Source organism: Nerophis ophidion, linkage group LG12 (genome assembly GCF_033978795.1).
Source record: "Nerophis ophidion isolate RoL-2023_Sa linkage group LG12, RoL_Noph_v1.0, whole genome shotgun sequence".
NCBI classification, from domain to species: Eukaryota; Metazoa; Chordata; class Actinopteri; order Syngnathiformes; family Syngnathidae; genus Nerophis; species Nerophis ophidion.
In genome coordinates, this window is record NC_084622.1 from 22,478,544 (window position 1) to 22,498,459 (window position 19,916).

Here is a 19,916-nt window from a genome sequence, read left to right on the forward strand (position 1 = left end):
CCACCTCCCGACCTCAATCTCCCGTCGCCACCTATCTCCTGCATTCTGAGGTCACAATTACTGCAGCGATGCGTGGTCTTGAATATTCTTAAATGTGTGATACCTGAAGGATTTGTCACAGAACTGACACGGGTACGGCAGACCGGCGCCCCCTTCCTCCTCGCCGCCCGTCGCCGTGCCCAGATCGCAGCAGCCGTCGGGTATCTGCGAAGGCGAGGCCACGTCTTTACTGGAGGGCGAGGACGGTACCCAGGACAGCCCTGCCGGATCGTCATCGCCGTCTGGCAAAAAAAGGGTGGGAGACGGTGTTGTTGTTTTAAAATACTTTTGGTTATATGCACAGAATGAAGAGAGAAAGTACATAGCTGCAGGATTCACACACACACTCCCCCCCCCACCAAAAAAACCTGCAATTAGAGCAGAGACAGAGAGACGGGGTAAAACAGGGAGCGTTAGAATGATTAATACCAAGTTACAGCGTTCTTGGAAGGCAAGAGGCAGCCTGTGGGAGTTCTCAAATGAGAAGAGAGAGGGTATAAACCAAAAAATAAACACATTTATCCTGGTTACACACACAAAAGAGGGTGGCAGAGATAAAGAGAAGGAAGGAGAAGAAAGAGACGTACTCCAGCAGCAGCAACATCTAAATAGAAGAATCCAAGAACTATGTATCCCCTACAGGGCCCAGAAATAAGGGCAGAGTGTATTTTCTCTCCCTTTATCCTCCCTTTGCAGCCATCCCTCATTCCATCCCTGCCCTAGCATCCCTCCATTGGTCTCCAAGGACCACAGATCTGCCTCATCATATTTTCATTAAGGCCTTGGCAGATTGAAACATCTGAATAGCGATTAGAAGACATGCTTGGTGTACTTGCTCCCTTATACACGCTCAAATTGCACTTTTTTCCCCCCTGACCGTGCAAGGGGTTAACTCCGGTGGAGTGGGAGGACTAAGGCAAAAACTCCCTAAAAGAGACACTTAAGGAAATGCTGGACATTGTTGTGGTCAGTCTGGTGTGCGGTAGCATTCGCACAGTGGAGAACACGGAGGTATTTGAAAGTTAAAGGCCTACTGAAAGCCACTACTAGCGACCACGCAGTCTGATAGTTTCTATATCAATGATGAAATATTAACACTGCAACACATGCCAATATGGCCTTTTTAGTTTACTAAATTACAATTTTAAATTTCGCGCCGAAGTATCCTGCTGAAACGTCGCGCTATGACGACGCGTGCGCGTGACGTCACGCATTGTAGAGGATATTTTGCTCCAGCACCGTTCACAGCTATAAGTAGTCTGCTTTAATCGCATAATTCCACAGTATTCTGGACATCTGTGTTGCTGAAGCTTTTGCAATTTGTTCGATGAATAATGGAGACGTCAAAGAAGAAAGCTGTAGGTGGGAAGCGGTGTGTTACGGCCGCCTTTAGCAACACAAACACAGCCGGTGTTTCATTGTTTACATTCCCGAAAGATGACAGTCAAGCTTTACTATGGAACAGAGCGATCACCCGAACACGGTTGGATTTGACCACACACACAAAGTACAGTGTATTATGCAGCGATCATTCGAAAGATCGTGTTTCGAAGAGGGTCCCTTGCGAAGGGCAGAGATGGGAATCGCCACCACCCGTCGACTGGTGCTGAAGAAAGGTGCGGGGCCGACCTTCAGGTTGTACAGTTACGACCATATAAGCTCACTAAAACACTAGTAACACAATAAGCAGATAAGGGATTTTCCAGAATTATCTTAGTAAATGTGTCTAATAACATCTAAATGGCTCCCACTGTATAGTCTTTTTTTATTTTTTCCTTCTAATCTTTCACTCTCACTTTCCTCATTACAAATCTTTCATCCTCGCTCAAATTAATGGGGAAATCGTCGCTTTCTCGGTACGAATCGTTCTCGCTGCTGGTGGCCATGATTGTAAACAATGTTCAGATGTGAGGAGCTCCACAACCCGTGATGTCACGCGCACATCGTCTGCTACTTCCGGTACAGGCAAGGCTTTTTTATTAGCAACCAAAAGTTGCAAACTTTGGCAATATCGTGAAATGATCAAGTATGACATATAGAATGGACCTGCTATCCCCGTTTAAATAAGAACATCTCATTTCAGTAGGCCTTTAAAGTTAAAATTCCAATGATTGTCACACACACACTAGGTGTGGCAAAATTATTCTCTGCATTTGACCCATCACCCTTGATCACCCCCTGGGAGGTGAGGGGAGCAGTGAGCAGCAGCGGTGCTCGCGCCCAGGAATCATTTTTGGTGATTTAACCCCCAATTCCAACCCTTAATGCCGAGTGCCAAGCAGGGAGGTAATGGGTCCCATTTTTATAGTCTTTGGTATGACTCGGCCGGGGTTTGAACTCACGACCTATAGCTCTGCTACAACAAGAAACCAGCAACAAACCAAAGACAGGGAGTTTGGGCAATGCAAACACTAGGACACGTTTGTACCAACATGAGTAAAAAGAAAAACAGGCATATACATGTGTCCCGTCCTCAACAACACCCGGGAGTATAACTTTGCCTACGTTTCCTGCAGAGCGACTCCAGGCCTAAAGACACAACAACACTACACCCTCGACATATGCACTTACATACCCTCCCCACACCACCCCTTCACCAGCTTGATTCCCCTTAGGGGCGATGGATGGCTGACTAGCTCTTATACAGCAGCAGCCGGCCTCCCTAAATCCCACTCCCTCCCTCTGTTGCAAGTTTTGTTGATTCTATGTTACATGTTTATGTGTGCTATGGCTATACTATGCTAGGAGTTTTTTTCCCCCGTGGCCTCAGTCTAAACCCCCTCCCTGGAGTCCAGCCTTTGACTAAATATTTTTTTACTCCCCACCCGCCCTCTCCCCAAATTTTACATGTTCTCAATTTTTTTTTTTTTTATGGTTTGACTGTTTGCTAATTTAGTTTTGCATAATTAGACAATATTTAAGTCAACATAATTTGCAAGTACATGGAGTACATATATTTTTTTCTCCCAAAATAGAAAGAAAGAATACATTTAGTAAGATAAGTTATAGCACTTTATTGATACATATCATTTCCAAGTTTCGAGGGCCACATCTGGCCCCCGGGCCTTGAGTTTGACACTTTGGATCTAAAACAACTCATCAAGACCATAAAATTCCACTGTAACTTGTAGTGTTAATTATACATATACATTAGGGGAGTGGGGTATACAATAGTACTGAAGAAAATTAATTAACTCATTATGTTTTGCAAATGGTAAATTTTTATATTCATCTAGGAGAAAACAAAACACCAAGTTCAATTAAATAGTGGTAATTCAGTTTGAACGCATAATAAGATAAGGCCCCCTTAGTTTGATATTCACAGGTGGATTGGATCACTTCCCGTAGGAAAGAGACCCCAATCGGGACTTTGGAATGCAAAAGCGATAGCCCTACCCTTGAGAAGAGACTACCTGTCTAGCTCAAAGGCAACATTTAGTTATGACTTAACCTCTTAAGGCCCAAGCTTTTTTTTTAAGTGTTTATTTTTTTATTTGCTATTTGGGCTTATTGGATCCTAATTAAAATAAAAAACTAAGAATCATGTGGTATGGAACAACATGGCACACAAACAACTATCTGAATGCAGCCAATATTACATGCAGATAATGTGTTATGCAATTATATACAGGATAAAAGTAAAGGGTATTAAATTAGCTCAAATGTATAATGAGGCACAACGATGCAAGATTTACATACAGATAGCCTAAATAGCATGTTAGCATTGATTAGCTTGCAGTCATGCACTGAGTAAATATGCCTGATTAGCACTCCAACAAGTCAATAACATAAACGAAGCGCATCCCTGTGCATTCACGCACAGAATAAAACGTTTGGTGGACAAAATGAGACAAAGAAGAAGTTGAAGATTATACATGTAAACAAACTGTTGCAAGTGGAGGAGTTCAAGTACCTCAGAGTCTTGTTCACGAGTGAGGGAAGAGTGAATCGTGAGATCGACAGGCGGATCGGTGCGGCGTCTTCAGTAATGCGGACGCTGTATCGATCCATTGTGGTGAAGACGGAGCTGAGCCGGAAGGCAAAGCTCTCAATTTACCGGTCGAGCTGCGTTCCCATCCTCACCTATGGTCATGAGCTTTGGGTTATGACCGAAAGGACAAGATCAAGGGTACAAGCGGCCCAAATGAGTTTCCTCCGCCGGGTGGCGGGTCTCTCCCTTAGAGATAGGGTGAGAAGCTCTGTCATCCGGGAGGAGCTTAACGTTAAGCCGCTCGAGAGGAGCCAGATGAGGTGGTTCGGGCATCTGGTCAGGATGCCACCCGAACGCCTCCCTAGGGAGGTGTTTCGGGCACGTCCGACCGGTAGGAGGCCACGGGGAAGACCCAGGACACGTTGAGAAGACTATGTCTCCCGGCTGGCCTGGAAACGCCTCAGGATCTCACAGGAGGAGCTGGACGAAAAGGCTTGGAAGAGGAAGGTCTGGGCTTTCCTGCTTAGGCTGCTGCCCCCGCGACCCGACCTCGGATAAGCGTAAGAAGATGAATGGACAAACTGTTGCGTCACAGTCCACATTATGGTGAGTTCAAGAACCGCTGAAATTAGTAGGACAAAACAATGTACACCAAAAAACATGCTAAAACAAAAACAATATTCCCCCCCATCTTTTCCATTTTCAATCCTTTTTAAAAAATGCACCAGGGAGCCACTAGGGCGGCACTAAAGAGCCGCATGTGGTTTGCTGACCCCCGGTTGTTTAGGCGGTGGCCGCCTTAACAACAAAGTGCTGCGGGAAACCCTGAATGATGTTCCTCCCATTGGACCCTCGTGTTGCACAATATCAAATACCAAAATGCATTGAAACGGAGTGAATGGACTCCTTCAAACACAGCGCCGAGTGTGAGTCTGCTCGGATGCAACGTCTGTGAGGTGGGAAAGGAGGAGGAAGTAAGATGTGAGGAGCGAGGAAGATTGGGTCAGAGCATGAGGGAGAAATCACTTTTTCAAGGGGTGTTGAGAAAGAAAGGGAGGGGAGATTAGCGTCATTAAAGAACTCTAATCCTCTGACGAGCGTGGCTGGCGCTAAAATGGAGGATCACACGGCTTTTTAACGGCGCCTTTGTCGGTCGGCCGCGAGGGGACCCGGCGAGACAAGGCCGAATGGCAAACAGGGAGATACCGGGAAATAGGGGAGGGGGTGGAAGCCAAGGAAATTCCAGTGAAAACTTAAGTTGGGAAGACAAGGAGGGACATTAAAGGCCTACTGAAATGAGATGTTCTTATTTAAACGGGGATAGCAGGTCCATTCTATGTGTCATACTTGATCATTTCGCGATATTGCCATGTTTTTGCTGAAAGTATTTAGTAGAGAACATCGACGATAAAGTTCGCAACTTTTGGTCGCTAATAAAAAAGCCTTGCCTGTACCGGAAGTAGCAGACGATGTGCGCGTGACGTCACCGGTTGTGGAGCTCCTTACATCTGAACATTGTTTACAATCATGGCCACCAGCAGCAAGAGCGATTCGGACCGAGAAAGCGACAATTTCCCCATTAATTTGAGCGAGGATGAAAGATTCTTGGATGAGGAAAGTGAGAGTGAAGGACTAGAAAAAAAAAGACAGGGCAGTGGGAGCGATTCAGATGTTATTAGACATTTACTAGGATAATTCTGGAAAGTCCCTTATCTGCTTTTTGTGTTACTCGTGTTTTAGTGAGATTATATAGTCACATCAGGAAGTTGGAGGGGTATGGCCGCGGGTGTGTTGACCACCAGTGTCACAGAGGGAAGCCACGTTTCTCGACTACGCGAAGCAAAGGCAGCCAGTCGGGCCAGGCTGAGCTTTTTTTCCCCCTCCTCCACGGTGGAAGCATCCCACGTTTGGGGGCGGCCGGTCGGAGGAGGCAAGAGAGTCAGCAGATGCCTCTTTGACAGGTGCACGAGGAACGTCGCAAACTCCGCTCATGTCTATTGGTAAGAGCCGACTTATTACCACAATTTTCTCCCCGAAACCTGCCGGTTGACATGTGGTAGGGAACCATGTTCGCTTGACCGCTTTGTTCCATAGTAAAGCTTCACCTTCGGGAATGTAAACAAGGAAACACCGGCTGTGTTTGTGTTGCCAAAGGCAGCCGCAGTACATCGCTTTTCACCTACATCTTTCTTCTTTGACATCTCCATTAATAATCGGGCTGGGACAAAATGTCCGCTACAATCAGTGACGTCATCATACCGCGACGTTTTCAACAGGATACTTCGCCCAAAATTTAAAATTGCAATTTAGTAAACTAAAGCGGCCGTATTGTCATGTGTTGCAATGTTAATATTTCATCATTGATATATAAACTATCAGACTGCGTGGTCGCTAGTAGTGGCTTTCAGTAGGCCTTTAAGGGTGGATGTATCTTTTTTTTTAAAGGAAAAGGGGAAACTATTTGAAAAAGAGGGGGGTTGGCAGACACATGCTGTGCACACTTTTTGTCTTCTTCTCTTGCTAACCAAAAACCAACGAGAGCAGCAAACGAAGGACCCCCGGGGGCCCCCAAGTGTTCTGTTCCCGCTTTATCTCAAACTCTGCAGTCTCCATGCATGGCATCCCACCCTCTGTCCCCGTTCATGTTGTTACTCATTATTGCACTCCATCCATCCATCCATCCTCCCATCCAGCCGTCCCTCCCCCGCTGGTGTTGGCCTTCACCCCCGTGTCCCTCTCAGCCCGGACCGCACTGAGAGAGGCGGGTGGCCGACATATTGCGTGTGAAAAGACAGTAACTCCTGCAGGAAAGAGACATGACTTGATTACTTCTGTCTTAAAGCTAAGGAGAGTAGCGGATTTTCCGGACCATAGGGCGCACCGCCGATGAATGGGCTATTTTCAATCTTTTTTTCATATATAAAGCACCGGATTATAATTAAAGTTAAAGTACCAATGATTGTCACACACACAGACTAGATGTGGCAAAATTATTCTCTGCATTTGACCCATCACCCTTGTTCACCCCCTGGGAGGTGAGGGGAGCAGTGAGCAGCAGCAGTGGTCACGCCCAGGAATCATTTTTGGTGATTTAACCCCCAATTCCAACCCTTGATGCTGAGTGCCAAGCAGGGAGGTAATGGCTCCAATTTTTCATAGTCTTTGGTATGACTCAGGCGGGGTTTGAACTTACGACCTACCGATCTCAGGGCAGACACTCTAACCCAGGGGTCCCCAAACTAAGGCCCGCCCGCGTCCAAAATCCGGTCCACCAGAACTCCCAAGTAAAAAATAAAATAAAATAAATAAATAAACGAATATATATTAATATATATTTTTAAATATATATATATAAATATATACACACACATATATTTTTTAATATATATATACATACATACACACACACATATATACATATATATATACACACACAGTATATACACATATATATATATATATATATATATACATACATACACACACACATACATATATATATATATTTTTTAACAAGCGGTAGAAATTGTTTGACAGCAAAAATAAAAAAATATATATATATATTATTTTTTTTCAATGAAAATTTTTTTATATATATATATATATATAAATACAAATATAATTAAATAAAAAAATATATTTCTTTTAAATGGGCAAAAATATATATATATGTTTATATATATATATATATATATATATATATATATATATATATATATATATATATATATTTGCACCCAATGCAGCCCTAGAGTCAAAAAGTTTGGGGACCCCTGCCCTAACCACTCGGGCACATAAAGGACTCATATCATTATGATGTTTTTCTAAATATAAAAAACCCTTCCTTGTCGTCTACATAACATGTAATGGTAAATAATAACTGGGTTGTACTTGTATAGCGTTTTTCTACCTTCAAGGTACTCAAAGCGCTTTGACACTACTTCCACATTTACCCATTCACACACACATTCACACACTGATGGAGGGAGCTGCCATGCAAGGCGCTAACCAGCACCCATCAGGAGCAAGGGTGAAGTGTCTTGCTCAAGGACACAACAAACGTGACGAGGTTTGTACTAGGTGGAGATTGAACCAGGGACCCTCTGGTTGTGCACGAACACTCTCACACTGCGCCACGCCGTAATGGTGGTTCTTTGGTCAAAATGTTGAAATTTGTCCTGCAGAGTCAAAATAATTGTCCAAGCCTGATTTATACCATAACTGTGCTGCTCATTCAGCTGTTAGAAAAACTACAATTACTAATAAAATGTTCATTGAAAAGAAAAGTGCTAAAAAAACTAAGAAAAATAATTTGTATTATGTATTAAAAACAGTTAAAAAAAACAGCAATGAAAACAAACGACAAAACACAAAAGCTAAAAAAATCTTCCTCAAAAAGGAAAAGCATTTTGTGACTATTTATTGACTATTGATTACCTATTGGCAGTTTTTGCACTGTTATAGACTCAATGTGAAGAATTCTATATTTGATTAGTTCTTAAAGGGGAACATTATCACAATTTCAAAAGCGTTAAAAACAATAAAAATCAGTTCCCAGTGGCTTGTTGTATTTTTTGAAGTTTTTTTCAAAATTTTACCGGTCTCGGAATATCCCTAAAAAAAGCTTTAAAGTGCTTGATTTTCGCTATTTGCGATTCGACTATCCATTTCCCTGTGACCTCATACAAGGCTGCCAAGACAAACAACATGGCGGTTACCACAGCAAGATATAGCGACATTAGCTCGGATTCAGACTCGGATTTCAGCGGCTTAAGCGATTCAACAGATTACTCATGTATTGAAACAGATGGTTAGAGTATGAAAGTATTGAAGAAGAAACTGAAGCTACTGAGCGAATAGCTATTGACGCTATTCATAGCGATAGCATGGCCGAATAGCTGCGTTAGCATCGCCGGTAAAATGTGCGGACCAAACGATCAGGACTTTCGCATCTCGTGACACAGGAGCAACTTAAATCCTTAATTGGTAAGTGTTTTTTTCGCATTAAATGTGGTTGGAAGGAAACGTAATATAGTTTCAAATGCATCTGCAGGTCTTCCATACATCTCTGTGCCATGTCTGCTTTAACACCGCCGGTAAATAGCATGTTAGCATCGATTAGCTGGCAGTCAACATCAACAAAACTCACCTTTGTGATTTTTTTGACTTTATCGTTGCAAATGCATCTGCAGGTTATCCGTACATCTCTGTGCCATGTCTGCTTTAGCACCGCCGATAAATAGCATGTTAGCGTTGATTAGCGTAGCATGTTAGCATCGATTAGCTGGCAGTCACGCCGCGACCAAATATGTCTTATTGACACGTAAGTCAACATCAACAAAACTCACCTTTGTGATTTCGTTGACTTTATCGTTGCAAATGCATCTGCAGGTTATCCATACATCTCTGTGCCATGTCTGTCATTGCCGGTAAAATGTGCAGACACTCTGGCACATTCAATGGGCGTCTGGCGGCAGACACTTTGGCATCTTCGGGCCAGTGGTGCAACTTGAATCCCTCCCTGTTAGTGTTCTTACACCCTCCGCCAACACACCAAAAAGGCATGATGTCTCCAAGGTTCCAAAAAATAGTCGAAAAAACGGAAAATAACAGAGCTGAGACCCAATGTTTACAATGTGTTGAAAATGAAAATGGCGGCTGTATTACCTCGGCGACGTCACATTCTGACGTCATCGCAAAAAGAGCTATAAACACAAAGGCGTTTAATTTGCCAAAATTCACCCATTTAGAGTTGGGAAATCGGTTAAAAAAATATAGTCTTTTTTCTACACCATCAAGGTATATATTGACGCTTACATAGGTCTGGTGATAATGTTCCCCTTTAAAACTGTTGTCTATTTATGAGATTGTATGTTTAGTGGCATTAAACCTTCACACTGGTGCCTGGATGTGTGCACGCGCATGACTCGCGTTTGTGCCTTTTTTCACGGATTTGCAAATTGACGCTGCATTAAAAACTACTTGGACTGATGAAGACAGAGTTTAGCTGGCTGACTTTGGCTAAAATGATAGTTACCGAGGCAGTCTCTGCAACCTTCCTTCCAGATGTATCTATCAGTGACAAAAGTTAATGCCGACAATGTCAACTAATCTTAGCAGTCCTGATGGAAATTGGGCTGTAGGAAAACCAAGGCACCACCTTATAATGGTTCCCGTATTTTCAGGACGATGAGCGGGTCTAGACAGGTTTATTTACAAACAAAAGGCTTATAAGGCGCATTAAAGGGGTCATACTGGGATTTTTCCTTGTGGTCGACACAACATGTGATGGTGGTTCTTTGGTCAAAATGTTGCAGAGATCATGGAAAACAACTGCAGGATGAGGAAAAAGGGAATTGCAAGAAACATGTCGGAGATGACGTAAAAGTCGCAATCAGGTCCCATTTGTGTTTAGACTGCAGTCACATTTGAGATGATTTGGACGACCTCCTGATGAGGCCCGAATCCAAAGCGAAAAAAAAAAATCTGATTTAAAGACTTCAGAGCGTTTAGACTGGATAAAAAAATATCCGATCCGTGTCACTTAAGGGCAAAAAAATGTAATTTGGTGTGCTGTGTAAACGAGCAGAACATTGCCTTCATCTGTGAGACAAACATAAATGTCAGCCTTCGCCTTCTAACTTCCGCAGGAATCATGTGATCGCCCCTGGCCACTGTTGGCGAGTGCAGACAACAACTTATCCCTCTGGGCAGCCCTGACCACACTCATGAATGTCATTTTCTGAGAAGAAAAAAAAGAAGATGACGCTAATCGGTCCTGTGAATGTGCAAAAAAAAAAAAAAATTATGATTTGCAGTATACAGTTTTTCTGGGGTAAAGGGGAGTTGACGGGCGGGTCGAGGTGATTGAAAGAAGTCGAGAAAAGACGAAATACCCCGACCTGGCTCTGTGATTTTAATGTGAGTTGGCATGGCAACTGATAAGCCAAGCAGAGCTTATTGGTTGCTATGCATCCTGAGAATTGCACAGCAGGAAGGTTTATTTGACCAGTCAGATTGTTTGCTTGAAACTACCTGTTGCGTAGTATATGACGGAGCTTTACAAAAGCCATTCTTTTCCCGGAAGAGAATATGGAGTCACTGATACCATTTCCCGATTCATATTTTTCTTCTTCTGGAAACACTTTGATTGCATGGCAAGAATTTGACTTCACTGCGAAGCAAAATGTGACAAGAACACAGAATACAAATACACAGTGGGGCAAAAAAGTATTTAGTCAGACACCGATTGTGCAAGTTCTCCCACTTAAAATGATGACAGAGGTCTGTAATTTTCATCATAGGTACACTTCAACTGTGAGAGACAGAACTTGAAAAAAAAAATCCAGGAATTCACATTGTAGGAATTTTAAAGAACTTTTTTTGTAAATTATGGTGGAAAATAAGTATTTGGTCAACCATTCAAAGCTCTCACTGATGGAAGGAGGTTTTGGCTCAAAATCGCACGATACATGGCCCCATTCATTCTTTCCTTAACACGGATCAATCGTCCTGTCCCCTTAGCAGAAAAACAGCCCCAAAGCATGATGTTTCCCCCCCATGCTTCACAGTAGGTATGGTGTTCTTGGGATGCAACTCAGTATTCTTCTTCCTCCAAACACGACGAGTTGAGTTTATACCAAAAAGTTCTATTTTGGTTTCATCTGACCACATGACAAACTCTCAATACTCTGCTGTATCATCCATGTATCCATTTTGGTATAAACTCAACTCGTCGTGTTTGGAGGAAGAAGAATACTGAATTGCATCCCAAGAACACCATACCTACTGTGAAGCATGGGGGTGGAAACATCATGCTTTGGGGCTGTTTTTCTGCTAAGGGGACAGAACGATTGATCCGTGTTAAGGAAAGAATGAATGGGGCCATGTATCGTGAGATTTTGAGCCAAAACCTCCTTCCTTCAGTGAGAGCTTTGAATGGTTGACCAAATACTTATTTTCCACCATAATTCACAAATAAATTATTTAAAAAAAAAAATCACATTCTGTCTCTCACAGTTGAAGTGTACCTATGATGAAAATTACAGACCTCTGTCATCATTTTAAGAGGGAGAACTTGTACAATCGCTGGCTGACTAAATACTTTTTTGCCCCACTGTATATTACCAATGTATGCATATGTTATTTGGGAATGAGGAAACAGACCTTGTATGTAGGGCTGGAGATATATCGATATATTCAATATATTGCGGGTTTGTCTCCGTGCGATATAGAAAACGACTACATCGTGATATTCAATTAAATGTTCTCACACAGTTGCTTTTAGCTGCGAGCATTACACTACAGGCTTTATCTCTTGTCTCTCCTTCTCACAGAGACATAAAACAAGCGCACCTTCTTACATACGTCACATACGTGCAACGCCATACGCCCTCGCGGAGGAGAGAGATAGCTGCATGGTAACGATAGCTGTGGTGCTAGCGGTGCGGTGCGAGTGGTAATACGAGAGAGAGAAGGTGCAACTATGGTAACAAATTAAAGAATAATTAATTCCCGAGAAAAACAGCAAGGAGTCCATCGTTTGGCGGGGGTTTGGCTTCAAGCGGGAAGATGTCGAACAGACAACCATAATTTGTCAAGTGTGGTGCAAAAGCGTTGCTACAAAAAGTGGCATTACTGCTAATATGTAACGTCATTTGAAAAGTCACCTGCCAGGGCAGTGGTTCTCAACCTTTTTTCAGTGATGTACCCTCTGTGAACATTTTTTTAATTCAAGTACCCCCTAATCAGAGCAAAGCATTTTTGGTTGAAAAAAAGAGATAAAGAAGTAAAATACATCACTATGTCATCAGTTTCTGATTTATTAAATTTTATAACAGTGCAAAATATTGCTCATTTGTATTGGTCTTTCTTTAACTATTTGGGGAAAAAGAGATATTTTAAAAAACTTGTTGAAAAACAAACAAGTGATTAAAGTATAAATAAAGACTTCTACATATAGAAGTAATCATCAACTTAAAGTGCCCTCTTTGGGGATTGTAATAGAGATCCATCTGGATTCATCAACTTCATTCTAAACATTTCTTCACAAAAAAAGAAATCTTTAACATCAATATTTATGGAACATGTCCACAAAAAATCTAGCTGTCAACACTGAATATTGCATTGTTGCATTTCTTTTCACAGTTTATGAACTTACATCATATTTTGTTTAAGTATTAATCAATAAATATATTTATAAAGGATTTTTGAATTGTTGCTAATTTTAGAATATTTTTTTTAAATCTCACGTACCCCTTGGCATACCTTCAAGTACCCCCAGGGGTACGCGTACCCCCATTTGAGAACCACTGTGCTAAAGAATGAAGAGTGCTTGAAACTCTGCATGTCAACATGTGCCACACCCACAAAATGCCCAAACCACCATTTCCAGATCAACACAGTATGAAAAAAATAGTCAACAACAGAAGAAGATAACATCCTACCCCAAAAGTGCACTTTATTTGTTTTAAATTATTGTTGTGGCGTTCTGTACAAAAAGTGCACTTTAATTTAGTGTTGTTTTAATATGTCATCCTAGTGACATCATGCACAAAAGTGCACTCATAGCTTGTTTTAAAATGTCTCTGACAATCTTGCACTTTCTGTTTTGGAAATGACATGAATGTTTGTGCCACTGCTTAATAACTGTTTAACAAATACACTTTTGGTCAATTGACTTAGTTATGATTTCCCTCTCAGCATGAAAGTTTAAAAGTAGCATATATGAATGCATTATGAAGAAGAATATTTTAATGTAGACACATAGAATCATCATACTGCTGTGATTATATGCATCAAGTGTTCATTCAAGGCTAAGGCAAAATATGGAGATATAAATCGAGTATCGTGACATGGCCTAAAAAATATCGAGATACTAAAAAAAGGCCGTATCGCCCAGCCCTAGTTGTAGGTCACATGGGGTGTTGAGACAAACACGACTACACTTCAAAGACGTGGTCTGCCCGGGGCTTGAACCCTTGAGAATACTATGAGCGCACGCGCACACACACACACACACACACACACACACACACACACACACACACACACACACACACACACACACACACACACACACACTAAGCAGGCAGTAGGGACCCTCACCTTCTGCCCTGGGAAAGGGTCCGGCTGCTTTGGACGCTTTTGGGCGCCAACTGTTCCATATGGGCAGTGTGTGTGTGTGTTTGTGTTTGTGCCAGTGTGTTACAGGGCAGAAGGTTAGGGGCAGGGGGCTGAGGACGAGGCTGGGTGGGCAGTTGACTTTGTCCATATTATACTGCCTGACGTTCTATTGAACTGTACTGTATCTTGCACATCTTTCGCTATAAATAAGTTGAGCAGACAATCGCTAATGAATTACCCGTATTTCCTTGAATTGCCGCCGGGGCGCTAATTAATTTAAAACCTCTTCTCACTCCTGCGCTTACCAAAGGCATGCAGTAAAAGTAAGCATGCGCAATTAATTTTAAAACCTCTTCTCACTCCGGCACTTACCAAAGGTATGTAGTAAATATTTGAGTGTGATGTAAGCTTGGACCTTAAATCCTACTGAATATTTCCTTAACTCCATCCCTTTATGCGACTTCAAACTACCGGTATAGAAATCAGCCTCCTCCATTTTGAAAATGATGACAGGGGAAGTGTCACTCGTGACGTCACAAGTTTGACCCGGCGGTAATACTAAGCATGCGCTAATTATTATGGGAAGCGAGTTTGACCCGGCAGTAATTCAAGGCAGGTGCATACTATATGTCCTGTGGAAATTCAAAGAAATACGGTATATCTGAAAAAACAAAAAACATTTATGACAGGAAGTTGCCCACATTTATCGGGTTATCAGTAACGTTTGACACATTTTTCACTCACTTGTATAATTGGTATGTATCTATGGAGGATTCAAGGAACTTTATTCTTAAGTTGTTTGCCATCTAATAGATCAGGGGTGGGCATTACGTCGATCGCGATCGACTGGTCGATCTCGGAGGGTGTGTCAGTCGATCTCAAGCCAGGCATTAAAAAATATACATAAAAATGAGCAATCATCAATCATACTCACTTTCGTCAGTTGTTTGACATTCTCGGCACCCGAGGATCTTGTGAGATGACGCTGGCTGCTGCAAGCTCATATTTAAGAAAAAAATCACTAACAGGGCGGACGCAGAGAAACACATTTTATTTCTAGAGACTCCGTACCTACTGTCAAAACTCTAAAGACCGACTGCACAGTTCCTGTCTTCACCATAAAAGACCTGTTTCATCCTGCCTGTGCTAACAAAATAAGAGTCTCAGAAAGCTAGCGTGCACAAGCTAGCAAGCTACGGCGTTTGATGCCAATGTATTTCTCCCCCGCCCTCAGCGACCGCTTTCTCACTTGCTTGCCCACCCGCACATTCACTGACGTCACTCACCTGCTGCCAGACATTAAAGGGCCACACACACATATGCTACTCTCATAACAAAGTGTTTAAAACGAGTATGCAAGTTGGACAAATGAGATGCCAAATCCAACCACTTTCATGTGGTATTGGACAGAAAGGAGGACTTTTTTTTTTCCTCCATTTGAAAATGCGGACGTTATCAGCACCACTGTCTAATTCCAATCAATGCAAGTCATCAGAATCAAATACACCAACTTATATTCTTGTCTTCATGAAATAAAGGAATCTATGTGTGTTAAACATGCTTGTATTATCATTAAACACCATTAACTTGTTAACAAAAATGTCTCTTTCATAAATAAATAAATATCAATTATAAATAGGAATGAGGTAGATCTCCTCGACTTGGTCAATTGAAAGGTAGCTCACCTGCAGAAAAAGTGTGAGCGCCACTGTAATAGATCATACATTTAATCTTATGATTTTGGCGCATTGGTGTCTCATGTGTGTGTACCTTTTTTGTTATATTTTTGCCAAAGTTCACGCTGTTCTTTTTTAGTCACAGTAAGTGTTGTTTGCGTTATGTTCATAGTTTATGTTAAAGTGTTAGTTTTTTTTTCTTTAGCCAAGTTGAGCCTCCGCAGTCAGCGCTTTTTGTTTGTACCTTTTTAGTCCAAATTAAATCATGTTTTTACCTGAAAGCCATGTCATGAGTAGTTTGTCTTCCTGGGAGAACGACCCAAGCTGGGTCGGTTTAGCTCGGTTGGTAGAGCGGCCGTGCCAGCAACTTGAGTGTTGCAGGTTCGATTCCCGCTTCCGCCATCCTAGTCATTGCCGTTGTGTCCTTGGGCAAGACACTTTACCCACTTGCTCCCAGTGCCACCCACACTGGTTTGAATGTAACTTAGATATTGGGTTTCACTATGTAAAGCGCTTTGAGTCACTAGAGAAAAAGCGCTATATAAATATAATTCACTTCACACTTCACAAGCTGCGACCCCCCCGTTATGACATCTACAATGTACAAACCCCGTTTCCGTATGAGTTGGGAAATTGTGTTAGATGTAAATATAAACGGAATACAATGATTTGCTAATCCTTTTCAACCCATATTCAGTTGAATATGCTACAAAGACAACATATTTGATGTTCAAACTCATTAACTGTATTTTTTTTTTTTTGCATATGATAATTAACTTAGAATTTCATGGCTGCAACACGTGCCAAAGTAGTTGGGAAAGGGCATGTTCACCACTGTGTTACATCACCTTTTCTTTTAACAACACTCAATACATGTTTGGGAACTGAGGAAACTAATTGTTGAAGCTTTGAAAGTGGAATTCTTTCCCATTCTTGTTTTATGTCGTTCAACAGTCCGGGGTCTCCGCTGTTGTATTTTACGCTTCATAATGCGCCACACATTTTCCATGGGCGACAGGTCTGGAAAGTACCCGCACTCTTTTTTTACGAAGCCACACTGTTGTAACACGTGGCTTGCTGAAATAAGCAGGGGCGTCCATGATAACATTGCTTGGATGACAACATATGTTACTCCAAGACCTGTATGGACCTTTCAGCATTAATGGTGCCTTCACAGATGTGTAAGTTACCCATGCCTTGGGCACTAATACACCCCCATACCATCACAGATGCTGGCTTTTGAACTTTGCACCTATAACAATCCGAATGGTTATTTTTCTCTTTATTCTGGAGGACACAACGTCCTCTGTTTCCAAATATAATTTGAAAGGTGGATTCGTCAGACCACAGAACACTTTTCCACTTTGCATCAGTCCATCTAAGGTGAGCTCGGGCCCAGCCAAGCCGGCGGCGTTTCAGGAAATTGTTGATAAATGGGTTTGGCTTTGCATAGTAGAGTTTTAACTTGCACTTACAGATGTAGCGACCAACTGTAGTTACTGACAGTGGTTTTATTAAGTGTTCCTGAACCTATGTGATGATATCCTTTACACACTGATGTCGGTTTTTGTTGCAGTACCGCCTGAGGGATCAAAACTCCATAATATCATCGCTTACATGCAGTGATTTCTCCAGATTCGCTGAACTTTTTGATGATTTTACGGACCGTAGATGGTAAAATCCCTAAATTCCTTGCAATAGCTCGTTGAGAAATGTTCTTCTAAAACTGTTTGACAATTTGCTTACAATTTGGTGACCCTCGCCCCATCCTTGTTTGTGAATTACTTAGCATTTCATGGAAGCTGCTTTTATACCCAATCATGGCACCCACCTGTTCCCAATTAGCCTGCACACCTGTGGGATGTTCCATATAAGTGTTTGATGAGCATTCCTCAACTTTATCAGTATTTATTGCCACCTTTCCCAACTTCTTTGTCACGTGTTGCTGGCATCAAATTCTAAAGTTAATGATTATTTGCAAAAAAAATAAAAAAAATGTTTATGAGTTTGAACATCAAATATGTTGTCTTTGTAGCATATTCAACTGAATATGGGTTGAAAAGGATTTGCAAATCATTGTATTCTGTTTATATTTACATTTAACACAATTTCCCAACTCATATGGAAACAGGGTTTGTAAATAGTCATGAAAATAAAGAATACCCATTGAATGAGAAGGTGTGTCCAAACTTTTGGCCTGTTCTGCATTCCGTGTGATCACCGGCAGTCCCAGCGAAAACCACCTAAAAAAGGTTCAGTGTCTCCAATCCCTCGACGACAAAAAAAAAAAAAAAAAAAGAATCCTCATCGCTCCCTCCCCTGTCCCACTTTCCGTCCATCTTGTCTGCTGTTTGTTCGCTCAGAAATGAGAACCAGCTGTCAGGCGCAGTGTTAGATAAACAACAACACCATGCCAAGGCACACATAAACACTGCATATGGACACAGGCCTGCATGAAGGTAAACACCAACACAACAACGTGGTCACACTGCTACATAATCTATTTATAAGAATGAAGACCGCTCGCTAACCTAGAAACACGTTCACCTGAGTCATACACACGAAAATGCACGTTCGCGCAAAGGGAGGACCTCGAATGTTTACACCAGCAGTCACGGATGAATTGACTTCGGTTGCAATAATGCACGGGTTACATTTGAAGGGCTGCCTTGTGAATAATAACAGATCGTTAGCGTTGAGGAAGAACAATCTATAGAACAATTAGCGCGGTCGTCCGCGAGAAACGGGCCGAGGTGTTTAAAGTTATTACACAGACACAAACACCAGCCCTTCCTCATTAACCTCCGTGTGAAAAGGAGCTATAAATAAGTGATGCAGGCAGCTGGAGTGCGCCTTTCAAAACATAAACATGCGTATGAGCACAGGTAAATAAACAACCAATTCTCACACACACACACACACACACACACACACACACACACACACACACACACACACACACACACACACACACACACACACACACACACACACACACACACACACACCAGCAGAGTGGGTTTAAAGCAGGGGTAGGGAACCTATGGCTCTAGAGCCAGATGTGGCTCTTTCAATGACCGCATCTGGCTCTCAGATAAATCTTAGCTGTCATTGCTTAACACAATAAGTAATGAATAATTCCACTGGTAATCAGTGTTAAAAATAACGTTCATAATATAAAACATTCCCATGCATCTTAATCCATCAATCCATTTTCTTCCGCACCTGTTCATTAGAAATATTTGATTTATTTTTGGATAACTTCAGAATAACAATGTTATTGAAAATAATAAGGGACCTATTATACTCTAAAAATGTTGGTCTTACTTAAAAATGCACACATTTAGTTGTATTCAGTGTTATAAAATATTGTACGGCTCTCACGGAAATACATTTTAAAATATTTGGCTTTCATGGCTCTCTCAGCCAAAAAGGCTCCCGACCCCAGGTTTAAAGAATAGACGAAAAGGGGAAATATTGTGGAAAGATTATTGTAGACCAGTGATTCTCAACCATTTTTCAGTGATGTACCCCCTCTAAACATTTTTTTAATTCAAGTACTCCCTAATCAGAGCAAAGCATTTTTGGTTGAAAAAAAGAGATAAAGAAGTAAAATACAGCACTATGTCATCCGTTTCTGATTTATTAAATTGTATAACAGTGCAAAATATTGCTCATTTGTAGTGGTCTTTCTTGAACTATTTGTGAAAAAAAGATATAAAATTAAACTAAAAACTTGCTGAAAAATAAACAAGTGATTCAATTATGAATACAGATTTCTACACATAGAAGTAATCAACTTAAAGTGCCCTCTTTGGGGATTGTAATAGAGATCCATTTGGATTCATCAACTTCATTCTAAACATTTCTTCACAAAAAAAGAAATCTTTAAAATCAATATTCATGGAACATGTCCACAAAAAATCTAGCTGTCAACACTGAATATTGCATTGTTGCATTTCTTTTCACAGTTTATGAACTTGCATTCATATTTTGTTGAAGTATTATTCAATAAATATATTTACAAAGGATTTTTGAATTGTTGCTATTTTTATAATATTTTTTAAAAACATCACGTACTCCTTGGCATACCTTCAAGTACCCCCAGGGGTATGCGTACCCCCATTTGAGAACCACTCTCCTAG

At 41.5% G+C, this 19,916-nt stretch overlaps 1 protein-coding gene across 3 annotated transcripts in view; it reads right to left on the reverse strand.

The window, feature by feature from the left end:
* Nucleotides 1–19,916, reverse strand: part of znf423 (zinc finger protein 423) — a 419,133-nt gene that overhangs the window by 207,023 nt on the left and 192,194 nt on the right. For all 3 annotated transcript variants that reach the window (XM_061917091.1, XM_061917090.1, XM_061917089.1), the window contains exon 4: nt 104–281. In XM_061917091.1, the coding sequence (XP_061773075.1) occupies nt 104–281 (178 nt within the window). The remainder of the gene's footprint in view (nt 1–103; nt 282–19,916) is intronic.